At 36.9% G+C, this 16,185-nt stretch overlaps 1 protein-coding gene across 1 annotated transcript; it reads right to left on the bottom strand.

Moving 5' to 3' along the window:
- Positions 1–1,968: 1,968 nt before the first annotated feature.
- Positions 1,969–13,467, bottom strand: LOC105331381 (histone-lysine N-methyltransferase PRDM9). The gene is made up of 8 exons (XM_066080628.1): positions 12,807–13,467; positions 9,070–9,246; positions 8,771–8,805; positions 6,607–6,661; positions 6,393–6,457; positions 6,016–6,210; positions 3,016–3,253; positions 1,969–2,673 (listed from the first exon to the last, which is right to left on the bottom strand). Exons 1-8 carry the CDS (start codon positions 12,841–12,843, stop codon positions 2,267–2,269), a joined length of 1,209 nt encoding a protein of 402 aa, XP_065936700.1. The 5' UTR covers positions 12,844–13,467; the 3' UTR covers positions 1,969–2,266.
- Between the last annotated feature and the right edge of the window lie 2,718 nt (positions 13,468–16,185).

Raw genomic sequence — 16,185 nt, 5'->3', positions numbered from 1 at the left:
TCCGACACGTGAGGCACGTGAGACACGTGAGACACAGACTGCTCACTCAGCACGACCCCACGCCCTCTGTCGGAATACTCCGTCACCTTGGTCCCCTGTCGGGTTCCTGCTTTGTCTGGTTCCCCCTTCATGTTCTGATCGACAGCTGTATGTGATGTACGAGGTCTGTAAATTTTTCCGTTCTTCCAGAAGAATAAAACAACGTAAATCATCTCCGGTAATTCATTGCATTGACAAAGATACATGTATCCTCGAACTGATATAGAAAAAAAACCCGCCAAATGTGTTTACATTTCTTAAAAATTCAGCGATTAATTTGTGAACATAAACTTATTGTGTGCACAGTACTGTCCTTTACCTAAATTTAGATTATTGGAAATCCAAATTTGAACATGTCAGTTGGCATGTACACTTTTTTATTCCCCAAAAAGTGAGTGTTTGTAAAGGAAAGTACCATTAAAAAAACATGACAAAACGACTGATCCCCATGTACATGTACATGATTTGATAACGTAAAGACGTTCATACCTTCTACACCGCCCCTGTTGTTAATCGCGCAAAAATTAACACTGTATTACAGTCACATTTTTAAAACAGATAAATTCGAATACTTATACATGTATACTCTTTCTCTCGTTCTTTCTCTATCTCTTTCTGTTCTCTCTCTATCTCTTTCTGTTCTCTCTCTCTCTCTCTCTCTCTCTCTGTTCTCTCTGTTCTCTCTCTCTCTCTCTCTCTCTCTCTCTCTCTCTCTCTCTCTCTCTCTCTCTCTCTCTCTCTCTCTCTCTCTCTCTTTGCTCAGATATACCGGTATATGAATATGTGAATTATCGTCCTTCTTATGTCTAAAAACCATGCCTCGATCATGCGATTTTGTTTTATTGGTTTGTTATCTTAATCTATTTTTGACTATTATCTGAAATACCTTGATTATTATTAGAGAGTCAAGTATATTAATCAAGTAAAATATATTTTTGATATATAATCTGCTCATTCACAGCTTGATGCCATTTCTCTTTTATCTGGCCCATACACAATACAGTCTATAGCACGAGTATGCGATGAAATGGTGACGATAGCGGGATAAAAACCAATCGATAGGGCATAGCGTCATCGTTATCACACTATTGCATTACATCGCTGTCGGTTCGTCGTGATATCGCACCATAATTATCGCATCGTCGCTGTATCGTCGTCGCATTTTGCGGAATCAGCCCTATCCGGATTCTATATAAAATTTGATAAAACATATTTATGTTTTTGAAATACGAACTTTTTTTATTCAATCATTTTTTTTTTATTTAAAGAACATTACTGAAGCGTCATTCCCAATTTGACAAAGTAGCAAACACAGTAAAAGTTCATGTCTATTTTTTTTTAGATATCCCGATCAAATTCGCGAAGGCAATGCATGTACAATACATGTAACACCGACCTCTCCTGTATTATCCCATCAGAATGAATGTCCTGTATAATCCCATCAGAATGAATGTCCTATATAACCCCATTAGGGTTTTATCATACAGAAACATAACATTTTCTGCTTCTGTTTCTATTCCAGAACGAATTGAAAAGCTATTCTCTATAATGTTCTAGGAAAAACATAAATATTATTTTTTTGAATTTAAATCATCTGTCTGAGAAAATTCCTTTGTAACTCTGTTTTCTTTCGCTTTTTCCAATCGCAACCGCTTGTTAAACATAGGGATAATCTTATTTTTCATGTTAATGAAAATACGTGATCAAATCTCCCATAAAGTCCGCCGGGCTTTACAGGCTTGACCACGTGACTAACCTTTATTTATGAGATGATAATACTACGTATGTGTAGGCCTACACTGTTTACCAAGCCCCTAATCGTTTCCAAACCTTAGAAGTGCATACATTTGAGAGGCATACGTAAATTAGTGAACAACAGGTGATAACCATTAACACACTGTCAGATTGAACAGTTAATGAATACAGAGGTAGTTATCAAATTATGCTTTATTATATCACATTACAATGAATATGTTCATATAAAACAAAACATAATATCAAATCAATACTTTATAATTTGTAATACTCATAATTAATAACAGATGACTGATTAAATATGTTACTTATTACATAAATATATACTAAAAATAAATAAATAAAACATTGTCAACATCTCCTTCTTTCTCCTCTCTGTTTGTCCCTGTAATCTCTCTCTCTCTCTCTCTCTCTCTCTCTCTCTCTCTCAAACACACACTCACACACATACACACACACACATACAAAAAAGTTAAACAATATGATCACACACAACGTCCGGTTTGAGTAGTCCTTGACCCGGCAGGGGCGGCACGACTTTTTCCGGAAATCTTTCCGTGACCGAGTCGTCGTCTTCCTCTGTGTATTCAGGGTCGATAACCCCGTCCTCGTTATAGGTGGTCTTGTCCTCACACACGTACGGGAGGTGGAGACCCTCGGGGCCGGTAAAGTATCGGTAGTCCTTCTCCGGAAACCACTTCCAGTTACTTCCGTTATACGTCAAAACGAGGCCGAACTCGTTGTCCACGAAGTCTGAAGCTGCTTCCGGGACCCAGTTGGTAAATGTTACTGGGGTTCCGTCACTGTATACCGTGCGGTCGTCCTCGTCAAACGACAGGATACTGGCCCGGATGTTGAATATTCCCTGGAGGTCAGACTCTGTAATACACAGTGTAGATCATTATGTCATAGGTTGTGAATATCTCTTACAACGCAGGTTAATATATCGCTAAATTATACAATGACACAATCTGACTTGATCCTATCCTACGCGTCATTTGAGCACCGCGACCATGTAGAACTTATCATATTATAGTTGTCAGATGAGTTGGCTTTTAAAATCAAAAGGCAAAATTAAAGCGTAAAGTGGTTTTTATTTTTTACAAAAAAAACACAGAATGATATATCGTTTTAAATCCATTGATTAGCCCATGTTGTTCATAAATGAGAGACAGATGTGTACTTTCTTTAAAAAATACTCCTTTATTGCTTTTTACTTACCTGGATGTACCCTGTTGATCTTGAGATAGTCCCCGTATCCATCCCCGTACCACACAAACATCTCACTTCCGGGCTCGATGTCACGTGTCGTCATGTACAAAATTAGACCTGCGCACGCAACCGCCACCACGTTTTCCTGTTCTACGTTTCCGGCGCAGTTCAGCCAGCGTAACCAGTTACTATGGGCGGGGCTTCCGGCGTCAATCATGTACACGCCCTCGGAGTCCACCTTTTCTACCTGATGATATAGAAAGAAAATAGATTATATCCATCATGTACACGCCCTTGGAGTCTACCTTCTCTACTTGGTCATATATAAAGGCAATGACCTGATTAATAATGGACTGCGTGTCTATTTTCTGTATCAGTATAAGATTATTGACGTCCTCCACGGAAGAAGGTATACACTATTAAGAGTTGAAATTATTAACAGTTTCCGAGTTGTGCACTCCCTCTCCTTTGTGATCGGTAGAAAATGCATGATGTGAAAATTTACATTTATTTCATTGGTTGAAATACTGGTCCGTGCAAGGGGGGTAAGAACTATATATGATAAGAGTTAAATTTGGCCCCCATAATTCGCCATTTTTTAAGTGTTTCGGGTACAATAAAATGTTAACTAATTTTTTTAGAATATTTGATATAAAATATATTTTTCATCTATTTATTTGATTTATTTGCACTCACTGGCAGTATATGACGTCAAAGGTGACGCTATTTTTTATAATTCAATCAAAATCAGCCAAAAATTGACATTTTTCTTATCTATTTACGAATGGGAAAGATAGAGCGCATGCTTGAACAAGGAAAATTTTTTTGTCACTTATTAGTCTTGGCTAGATACATCTCTGATTAAAATATTTTATTTGTTCAAGAATGCGCTCTATGTTTTAGGAAGGAAAAACTGTTTGAAAACAAGCTGTTTTACGCTAAAAAAGCAAAAATGGCGGGAAAAGGTTGTCTTTACAATGTCATATTTCTAAATTGCGGGCACTTGAACCAAAATGAATATTATGTAAACACATCACATACCTATCTGAACTAAGAAAACAAAGAATGATAGTAAAATGATGATGTTCATTTTAGGGGGCCATTTTAGGCCCTTATCATATATAGTCCTTTCTAATTATCTTTTTTACCTACACATTACCAATTTTTGAAGATTTCAAATCTTAAAAAGTAAGAAAAAGAAAAAAAAATATTGCTGTGAATAACATTCATGAATAAATTTTTCAGTACAACTTGTTGTAAGCATTGTTTCATAATATTTATTGGTTTATTTATTTATTTATTGTGGTGGCTTTTATGCAAATATATTAAAATGTAAAAATTGGTACGTATGGCTAGTATCAGTAAACAATTCTGTATTTTAGGTACGATGAATCTAATATCAGTAAATCACGATGTTAAATGCTGTTATATTAACTTAATTCTTTTTAAGTAATATGACCCTTCTTAATATTTCTATTTCTCTACTATAGTCGATCTCAGGTAACAAGCACGTGGTACGCATTTCTCAATTTCGGACACGCACGTTAACGGCACATATATAAGAATGTTCCAAATGTAGAGGGAGGCGACATTTATATATTAAAAAAAAATTCTTTAATAACTTATTGGTGTTTAGAGTTTGCGCTAAGGATGGTAAGCTTTTTTTAAAGCTAAACTTGTAAAGTTTTTATTTATAGTTGTAAAAACAAAAAAAAGTGACCCTTTAACAAGAACAGAAGTCCGAGTCTACCTTCTCTATTATGAACGCAAAAACTACAGTAATAAAAACGTGTGCATCTATTTCCATTAGCTGTAATCATAGAGTTTAAGAATAGTCATTAAAAAGCATTTAGATACATATCATAATTTAAAAAAATATATATATTAACTTAGAATATGACATCTTATTTTTTCATAAAAAAGTAAGAATGATGTATACTGATAGACCCGTCGAGGCCAAGGTTTAATCGATGTTTAAGAATATACTTTTATTCATATACATGTACAAATTAAACCAAAAAATGACCTTTCAACAAGACAAGTCGTTAATAAATCATTATTTAGCTTTATGTTATAACAAGCTAACTTCATCACAATATATTTACATCCACCAAACATAATTTCTTCTATTTCTTACGGAAAAAGATCGTTAATTCATAGCTCTGAAGAAACTGACAGGACTGACTTCTACATGTCCCGTTTATCGACTGGTCGAAACCTTTAGCAACCTGAACAAATAAGGGACTGCAGGGATTATTCATGATGACGTCAGTCTCCAATTCCCACAGAGAGCGATCTGGTTGTTTCCTTATTTAACGTACTGATGTACATCAACAATAATGAAGTACTTTTTCCCTTACTTTTTACGATCAATCTATAAATTTGTTAAATGAAAGATGTAAATAGCATGCGGGTTAGGAAGGTAGCGATCATTGCAGAACAAATACATAACCCGCTAAATGTCGCTCATATCACGCATAAATCACCAAAAAACCATTTGTATATATAGCACGTTCACGATGTGTCGTTCAGAACTTAGTACCTGCGCGGATCCAACAAAACCAATTTCTAGAGAGTTTCGGGGGATAATTGACTTAAAAGAGAAGGAGTGCCGCCTATTTTCAGGAGTTTTACTCCTTGAAATTTAATGATTTGACATTTTCAGTGGGAGGCACCTCGTTCCGTTCATTTGTCACTTTTATTGTAATTAAAAAGAAACATTCCTTAATAATTGTTTACATCCTAAACCCTCTGTTTTTAAAAGTATTAAACTATTGTCATCACAAAAATGTAAAAGAATTGTGCAATTTATGTAAATAAAAGTTAAACACGCTTATATCATCAGAATATTTTATGTATGAACTTGCTCTTTTTTCAAGTGACCCTTTAATATTATTTAAATATGTTAAATATGTCTTGTATATGTCTATTAGCTGTATAGCTGTTGACCAATAAACAGTTCAATATGGTACAGTGTTCAATAGCTGACCCCTGACCCCTGACCCTGACCTGCCATGAGTAAAGGTCGTCTTCCCTGTGGTGGAGGTGAGTCAGTCCTTCGTAACTCCCCAGGATTGTGTGTTTAGGAACAAAGCGCTCGGTAAACCCTCCAAACCCCGCCCCAGGAATCGTCGACAGCTCTATTCGGAACCCCTCGGGAGTGGTAAGATTGGCACGCTCTTCTGGGTCAAAGTGCAGCGGAATCTAGAGCAAAATTTCACATGGACATAAATCATCATGCAATCATCATGTCTGATCAAAATAAAAAAGAACCATCAAATCACCATAAACACTCCAATTACTGATTATCAATCGATTCAATGTTTATTATATGACCATTATTTTACTTTTATTCAGTGTAAAGTAGTATTACACATCACACATACCTTGGCATTCTTTATGAATGTATACGACTTGGACTTTTCTCCGTATTTTTGAAAATCTTCACAAACTAAAAGGAAAAATAGAAAATGAAAATGTTCGTTAATTACCATACATCTTAATTCAGACTCTCTCTCTCTCTCTCTCTCTCTCTCTCTCTCTCTCTCTCTCTCTCTCTCTCTCTCTCTCTCTCTGTGTCTCTCTCTCTCCACTCCTTACATCTGGCGGCGTCATTGTCTGTATTGACCAGTTCCTGCAGTGATCGCTGTAGATCCTATAACAACAATAACAAAAACTTAAAATGTTATTATCAAAAATTGTCCTTAGTATCAAAGCCAACAACATCAGGTAAACACCCTAACCCTAACCCATCAGGTAAACACCCGATTCGATCAAACAAAAGGTAAGTACAACAGGTGGATTCTAATTCAGGCGTTATTAATTTTTTTTGTTAAGAGATATGTTTTTATGTTAAAGCCCAAATTATCTTTAATATCACTGAAAAAGCTACATGATATGGATGCGCAGTCTTCAGAATAATTATGATGCAGACCATTTGCATATGCAGTATACTGAGTTATCTTTCTTCAAATCATTAAGGCACGTTTTAGTTCCACAACTATAATTTAGGTAATTTAAGCGCATATATAATGATATTATTGTAAATGGAAAATTAATGATCCATGATTTTGTCCATTTGGGTTGAAATTACTAAAATTATAAATCATCTGAATACTGTCGTGTGAAGTATCGGTTATAATTAGTTCTTAAATAGATGTGTCGGTAAAAGTGAAGTCCTATATAGAGCTGCCTTATAAATAATCTAAGCAAGAATTAATCTCTAATAGAGGGTTACTTTTAGTTGCATGGTTCCTGATGCTTCATTTTGTTTCAGCAACGCGCATGCGTGAGATAACGTGCGGCAATTTACTTTTTAGTTAAGAGAGAGGAGATCTCGAAACCAGCGGTACACCGCTCCTTAAACTCCACACAGCGGAAAACATAGAACCATTTTAACAAGAGCTTGGACTTTGAGTAGTTGTGTCAAACAGCAATGTGACGTACATGTATGCATGTCTATTTCATTGCTAGCCACTCAGCCATGCCTCAATAAAATCAAGATTTGTCTGGCTTTTAAGCTAAAACTATGCAATCGGTGAATATTTCGCTTGCAACCGCGTCATTTTTAACTTGTTTTGACGCACGAAACAGATAGCTACGTACCACTGAAAGTCCTAGGTCTTGTTAAAATAGTTCTAAACTCGTACAGATCTCGTCTGAGGAAGTTTTCAAGCACTCTGAATCATATTGACAACACTTATATATCACGTAAAGACAAATAGAAACCGAAGTGAATGAGCCTAATCACCACCTATCCTAATACTTTGAACACATTCCTAATTAGACAAATACTGTGAACACACTCCTAATTAGACACCTGTCAGTTCACCTGTAGATAGAGCTCTACCAGATCACTGACATTTTACGGAAATCCTCGGCACGGTCACCAATCAATCAGACGTTATTTTAATTATCATTTTTTCTCGACTACGACACGGCGACGAATTAATAACATTACTTTGATTATCAGTTTACTTGAGTCAAACGTTTTACACGCGATAGAGCCCCCAATCACCGGTATACGATCTGCATACCGTAAACAGCCCTAACGTTTAATTTAATCTGCTATCAATGCGTTAAATCTACACCTCCGTGTAGGTAATGCTGTTTCTTCGTGCACAACATGTGACCGCAACTATTACCAGACTTCTGAGGACGCCATTAAAATCAGATTTCATGTTAATGAGAAATAAATGCCCTCACCTCTGTGGCGACGTTTATATGACAGGAAGGCTAATGATATTAATTATTCAGGACAATTAGGTTCTGGAATGAAGTTATGTTAACATCTTAATTACGTTGCCGACCGAGTGTTTACTACGTTTTTACAGTGTTTGTGTTTCATCCGATAAATTGAAATACGCTGTAACTTGTTTATTCTTCATTTAAACAAAACATACCAAAGTTTTCACCGAGCTGATTTCATTATATTTACATTTTCCAGTGTCGTTGCCTGTGATAACACTATGTATTGATTTTGTACTCTATAACTCATAAAGCCAAATTGAGGCGCCAGCGGGGTTTGCTTATTTATATTTAAATATTTAATCGTACGATGGTTTTAAATAATATAAACATAAGTAATAAGGAATCATTCTTTGAATATTATGAGGTGATAATTTCGGTCAGGGCGTGATCAAATCTATCATAAAGCCCTTCGGGCTTTATTGGATTTGATCACGCCCCAACCGAAATTATCACCTCATAATACTCAAAGAATGATTCCTTATTCCTTATATAATACTTATCAAAGTCTACTTACACTCCTGTCCTGCTGAATCCCAAAAAACCGCATGTCTGAAAAATTAATACAATCGCAAAAGTTTACAACAAGACGATGATGTAATAATATCATGGAATTGATTTTTAATTGCCACATGTTAAATTGTTATCAACATGTATATTGCATCTACATTTTGGATAATATCAATTAATAATTATATTTATTCAAGTATACTAGAATTATGGCATATTTTCTATGAACCTTACAGAGAACTGTCCGACAAATATACTTTTATTTGTGGTGAAATGTTACCTATACATATAGATATAATCACTGACCTTCGATGAACTGGGTCAGTGCCCGCTCTTTCTCCGCCGAGTCGAGCGTGACGAGCCCCGCCCCCTGGCTCTCACACTGGTTCGTGGTCTCCTGGAGCCCGGTAGGGCGGAGGTTGAAGGAGAAACACCAGTCCTTGACTCGAACAAAGCCGTCACGACATCCGGCGGAGCCCAAGTCTGGAAACGGAGCAAAAAAATATGGAACATAATTATAGAGGCCGAGTCTGGAAAGGGAGCAAATAGATATAGAACAGAATTAGAGGCCGAGTCTGGAAAGGGAGCAAATAGATATAGAACATAGTTAGAGGCTGAGTCTAGAAACGGAGCAAATAAATATAGAACATAGTTAAAGGCCGAGTCTGGAAACGGAGCAAATAGATATAGAACATAGTTAGAGGCCGAGTCTGGAAACGGAGCAAATAAATATAGAACATAGTTAGAGGCCGAGTCTGGAAACGGAGCAAATAAATATAGAACATAGTTAGAGGCCGAGTCTGGAAACGGAGCAAATAAATATAGAACATAGTTATAGAGACTGTGTCTGGAAACGGAGCAAATAGTTAAAGAACTGAATTAGAGGCCGAGTCTGGAAACGGAGCAAATAAATATAGAACATATTTTTAGAGACCGTGTCTGGATTCAGAGGAAATTAATATAGAACAGAATTAGAGGCCGAGTCTGGAAACAGAGCAAATAAATATAGAACATAGTTAGAGGCCGAGTCTGGAAACGGAGCAAATATATATAGAACATAGTTAGAGGCCGAGTCTGGAAACAGAGCAAATAAATATTGAACATAGTTATAGAGACCGTGTCTGGATTCAGAGGAAATTAATATAGAACATAGTTAAAGGCCGAGTCTGGAAACAGAGCAAATAATTAAAGAACATAATTAGAGACCGTGTCTGGAAACAGAGCAAATTAATAAACACCGACTCTGGAAACAGAAGTGATAAATATCGAGTCCTATTACAGAAGATATAGATACCGTGTCTGGAAACAGAGCAAATTAATATACACCGACTCTGGAAACAGAAGTGATAGATATCGAGTCCTATTACAGAACATAATTAGAGACCGTGTCTGGAAACAGAGCAAATTAATATACACCGACTCTGGAAACAGAAGTGATAAATATCGAGTCCTATTACAGAACATAATTAGAGACCGTGTCTGGAAACAGAGCAAATTAATAAACACCGACTCTGGAAACAGAAGTGATAGATATCGAGTCCTATTACAGAACATAATTAGAGACCGTGTCTGGAAACAAAAGAAGCAAATAACGGATCTTGAATTAAAACAGAATGTCAACAATTCTATAATCAGAAGACATTTATACCTAATTTTGAGTAAAGAGTGATTGATACAGAATTTATTAAATCAGAAACCGAACACATAGATATCGGGTCTGGAAACAAGAGGAACAAACCCCCACCGGGTCTGGAAACAGAACAAAAAGACACAGATCCTAGAGTCACAATTATATATAAATACCAAACCTTGATTAGACTGATACATATTGGTACCTAACAAGACTCAGAACCAGTGTAATGACTGCGGGTGTTAGAAACCAACGCCCCCAGGGAGACTCGAACCCCTGACTGACACACCCTGTTGGTGCTTTCTGGGCAATAGTTTTACAATCCATTGCATCCAGTCAGTTATTTCAACATTATACGAGTCAAGCACTTGTTGAATATTGCCTTATTGATCTGCAGTTATGATGATCTCTTGGATTCCATTGTGATGATTGCCGCGACTCTGCAGCCGCTATATAGGTGACTATATAGGTGAGTATATAGGCGACTATATAGGTACATGTACGTGTAAACATAACTCTATTCGGTTCTGGGATTGTGGGATAATGTTTTTTGACATGTCAACATTTGCATCTAAATACTCTCCTCTGGCGTGAAGAATCATTGTTTATATTCTATAGCAGCGTCTTACATTGGCTAAACAGCCAGCGAGCAGCCTGGAGCCACCATTGACTGAAATCGCGGGAATTATACGTCATCAAATACATAAATAAATCGGCTTGTACGAAGCAACGGAAACTTAATACAAATATAAAGATATAATACAGATATAAAGCGGCTAAATCGGGTAAAATGGATTCAGTGGGAGCATTAGTCTGTGGACAATCACCTCTCTGTGTGCACCTCTAGCTATAGGATCATTGTACAAAACAGTTCCAGCATGATCTAGTGTAGTCAATCTGCTCGGGAAAACATACTAATTCCGTGTAAGCATCCTCTTTATTGATATCAGGAATAACTTGAATCGTCGTTTAACAATATAAAAAAAATCATTCTACTTACGGCAGTTTTACATGAACATTCTACAGAGAACTTTGTAATTCCTACAGGTTTACGTGTATATTCTACAGTAAACTTTGTAGTTATGGCAGGTTTGCATGTACATTCTACAGAGAACTTTGTACTTACTTCAGGTTTACAAGTACATTCTACAGAGAACTTTATAATTAAGGCAGGTTTACATGTACATTCTACAGAGAACTTTGTACTTACGACAGTTTTACATCTACATTCCACTGTGAACATACATGTAGTTGATTTGATGTAAAACATTTCAAGAGATGACGGGCTGTCAGTTGGCCGTCCCTTGGGCTGTATGTAGTAGATAAGTGTGAGTTAGTGTGAGATAAAACCATCGCTGATCTTGTAAAGAACGAACGCCTTCCAAATAATACCTTAACATTACACTTTCTCGAATGAATTATGCAATTTCAAATTTAGATAATTGATATTGTTGTTCTTTCGATTTAAAATGAATCGTGGTTAATATGTTCATTTATGATTCGAGTTATCTATGAACCCGAACAGATTTTGTCTGGTATGTTCTTCCGAATTATGCAATGAATGATTTATAAGGCCTCCCACCATTGATTTCACTGAAATGCAAAATCTATTTTGGATTTAATACACATCAATTCATCACATTAAAAACAATTCTAATTCAGGAACATGCATGCTTTCCTAATCTGCTTTATCAAAACCAAACGCACAATGCACAATCAAACTGTAAGTGAAGCGTGAGGGAGACAAATAAAATTTTTGACACATCTTCTAGTTGTAAAATACTCCAGGATGACGAAGCCTGACCTTAACGCATGACCCTTAATACATAAATCTGAGAATACTATAAATAGCATAGAAAAGCAAATTTACTTCATAAGAAATGAGATCTGATACAAACTTTTACGACGATGACCCAACAATAAACAATAACACCGAACAACAATATGGCGCACTCTTAACTGTCTAAATAAAGATTACACATACCACGCTCTGTTTATAAGGTTTACTCTTTAACTAGACTAGACTGAGCGTTTGTAAATCTACTATATACCGTGTTCGTGTTCCCATATTTACTGTATATAAAACGGATATACAATAAATTAAAGGATTCGAGGAAATAAAGATATGAAATAAAAAAAGATAAATGTAAAGCAACCAGATGAATGACTGAAAGTTTTGTTTAAAGAAGCAACACTGCGTGATTTGGAATTAATCGAACACGTGTCTAAAATAACGATTCTTAATTTTCTACAAAGACGTGATTAACACACTATAATTACTGACTTTTATAAAGCACATCACAGCATTTCTCACAACATTTGTCATAAAATTTTCCTGGAAAAAAACCCAATTTAGGTCATTGTTACTGCAATTAATTCTAACTATATTAAATATAAGAATACAACAACTCACCAATAAAAACAAAGATGACAAGGTATAGCAGCTGCATGATTGTATAGTGTAAGACTCCGGAGTCCGACTATAGCCTCCTCAACCGACGGACTCCTTTACCAGTATCCAACAATAGACTCCCCTACAGAACACGTCCAGGGTATTACTGGTTAGACACTCCAGAAGAATATATCACTGGATTCTCTAAGAAATCACTCTTCATCAAATACCCGCGGAATATAGAGAACTTTTATATCCTGGTATTAATGCTGAGTCTTGTATTTTCTTAGTTCAGGACTATCGATAGCTCTCTCATATATTATTTCTTCTGGTACTTTTTATAGTTCTTGTGCTATTTCTCCCTCCTCGGTGAAAGTTCCCAAATTGCTGCTACAATTTTTAGTTCAGTACTATCAGTAAGGTCTCTAACAGAGTCCTCACAGTTCGGTACTATTGCTGGCTCCCTCACACAGAAGAGTTCGGTACTATTGCTGGCTCCCTCACACAGAAGAGTTCCTGAAGTTCCCGGGGCAGGTTCTACAGATAATGTTCTATCATTACAGAGAGATGACAGGTAAATTAGGTTTTATTTCCATGTCAAAAGGTTGTGAATAAGTGAATACATTAGTGCCTGTGGCTCTGTACGCCGTGATGTAAAGGTCTTCAATATCTCACCATAGGTGACACGACTTCAGTTCGACGACATCTTGTAAACATCACGTGATACAACCTTTCAATTCATTAAAGATGCCAATTAATTAATTTGTGTGTGTTGTGGGGAGGGGGGGGGGTGGAAAGAAACTGCGTGTTTTAATGTTGTCATATTTGAGATTTAACACTTGAAATTCGAAAGTAATTTAAAAGAAATGTATTATAGCAAACTGACTGTATGCTAGTTATCGTGCATATTATAATTCCAATCATCTAGATTCCGTTTTTTATTAATTATTATTAAAGGTAAAGGTAGAGGATTGTTGTATTGCTTGTATTACTCGTACCCCTTGGCGAGACCTGGGCTGCGTTATAGATTGTAACAGCTGGCCTCGCCGCTAGATCGTAGATATCTAGGTCTATTAAACGGGTCTCTAGGGTAGCCGCTAGGTCTCTGATTTGAAGTTGGAAAAATTCAACTAAAGGCAAATAACATCGACGTAATTTGTTAATTTCAAGCGGAAATATACATGTTAAATTTCATTATAACTAGTGGGATGAACAAAATATCACTAAATAAATAGATTTCATGTTTGTTAAAAAGTGGCAATTATGGTGGTTATCTTGAGTTTGATGCTTGACATAAAATGTTTAGGCTACAAACATCTACGGAGTGGCTAGGCTGGCTTATTGTTCAACAGCGTAGCTGCTACTTAAGGCTACGTAGCTGCTACTTAAGGCTACGTAGCTGCTACTTAAGGCTACGTAGCTGCTACTTAAGGCTACGTAGCTGCTACTTAAGGCTACGTAGCTGCTACTTAAGGCTACGTAGCTGCTACTTAAGGCTACGTAGCTGCTACTTAAGGCTACGTAGCTGCTACTTAAGGCTACGTAGCAGCTATGATCTTAAACGCAGCACAGAACTTCCACAGCATCCTTAACTCCATGGGGAGCATACAAGCTAGTTATTTGTCCCGTAAGTCCCCTACCGGTTTTCACCGGAGGGGACTATAGCTTTCCTCTGCGTCCGTCAGTCCGTCCGTCCGTCTGTCTGTCCGTATGTCCGTCTGTCCGTCCGTCTGTCTGTCCCACTTCAGTTTTCCACACTTTTTTCTTTATGCGTTTGAGGAATAATATGAGATTTGCTGAACAGCTTCAATATGTCAAACTACAGATCAAGTTTACACGTTTGTAGCGTTTGGTTGAGAAAATTAATTTTTCATATTCCAATTTTTTAATGTTCGGGTTCAATAGTCTGCATAACAGTGCATTGTTTTCACTATTTCCACAAACCGGTAGGGGACGTGTATTGCTTATGCAATACTCTTAGAATGCTTGTTTACATAGCTAGCTCTTTTTCATGTGACAGGTACACATATTAATCCGTGGGTGGAGAAAGTGCACAAGTAGAGCTAAGTAACTTTTCAAATATTGCATGATTATGACTTTTCTTTAATGTTATAGTTGTAGTTTTAACGCATTTACTAAGTAAACGAATTATTTAACAGTGCTTACGTGAAACAATTTAGATTTCAATGGAATTATTATTCTGGTTTTTATAAGGACATCCTTTTATGAGAGGCATGATGACTGTTGATCTATTGAACTTCCTTCTGAACACTGCTGTGCCCCCCCTCTATCTCTCTCTCTCTCTCTCTCTCTCTCTCTCTCTCTCTCTCTCTCTCTCTCTCTCTCTCTCTCTCTCTCTCTCTCTCTCTCTCTCTCTCTCTCTCTCTCTCTAGGGGGCCTAGTATGCCTATTACTCCAACTTCTCAATCTTTCAAGGTAAATTTAGGAACAATTACATTTCCGGAGAGAAAAAGGGGGGGGGGCTAAACCCCCTTTGTTGCTTTGTGCCTTGCTTAGCCCCTCCCCCCTCCCTAGCCCCCCCCCCCCCCCCCCCCCCCCCGGTTCCGACGCCCATGCTTCTAAAGCAAGCAATTGGGCAACGAATTGGGAACTTGGCGCGTGCACAATTCGTTCGTTTGTTTTAACTTCAGTGCAAATGAAAGTATAAGACTGTACCGAAATCAAACTTATAGAGCATGCAAATACATACACACATCTTTGCCCATCTACATACATGTAGTTTTTCTAGGCACACATCTAATTTAGAACACGTTTTGATCGTATTTTCTATTGCGCACTTTCTTTTTCAAGCAGGAGACTATAATGTTAGGCTGAGGTTAAGTCAAGCATTTTATTTGTCATATTCTGGTCATAATTGTAAATTCCCCAACTGTTCTTTACAATGTTATAAATGGTGTGACGCTTTGATTCAAATGTACTTCAGCTAAGTGCGTAGTTTTTGTTTTAATCATCTTGACCATTTGTCAATTCAAATTGCTAAAAACCACTACACGTGCGACTCACTGTGGATATTCCAAGCTTCAATCAAATAGTGCAGACATCTACAACATTTCTCTGGTTTCTCGGTCTAGCCCCCCCCCCCTCCCTCCAACGCCTTCTCATCAGCCCCCCCCCCCCCCTCCCCCTGTTTGGTATTGTGTATATGTTTCATCTACAGTGTCAAACGTGTAATTCTTCTCGAGTTTGATTTTAATTCCTTAACATATCTATAAAAAAATATATAAAAAGCCAGTAACTTAGTTTTTTTTAGTGTTAAATAGACTCGTTTTTTTACTTTAATACTCGGCCGGTTACTTATTATCACCATTATGGTAGATGTTTTGTAACATGTCTAGTGTTTCCGTGATCAAGGGATCTACCGAGTGGAACGTCTTTACAC

This window comes from Magallana gigas, chromosome 1 (assembly GCF_963853765.1).
Source record: "Magallana gigas chromosome 1, xbMagGiga1.1, whole genome shotgun sequence".
Lineage (NCBI taxonomy): Eukaryota > Metazoa > Mollusca > Bivalvia > Ostreida > Ostreidae > Magallana > Magallana gigas.
The sequence above is the reverse complement of the archived record's forward strand: the minus strand, read 5'-3'. Positions and strand labels throughout refer to the sequence as shown.

Coding starts and splice junctions, on each gene's coding strand:
- LOC105331381 (XM_066080628.1), bottom strand. CDS start 12,843: ATGCAGCTGCTATACCTTGTCATCTTTGTTTTTATTG. Junction 6,662..8,770: donor GGATTCAGCAGGACAGGAGT/GTAAGTAGACTT, acceptor TTGTTGTTATAG/GATCTACAGCGATCACTGCA. Junction 6,211..6,392: donor CATTCATAAAGAATGCCAAG/GTATGTGTGATG, acceptor ATTTTGCTCTAG/ATTCCGCTGCACTTTGACCC.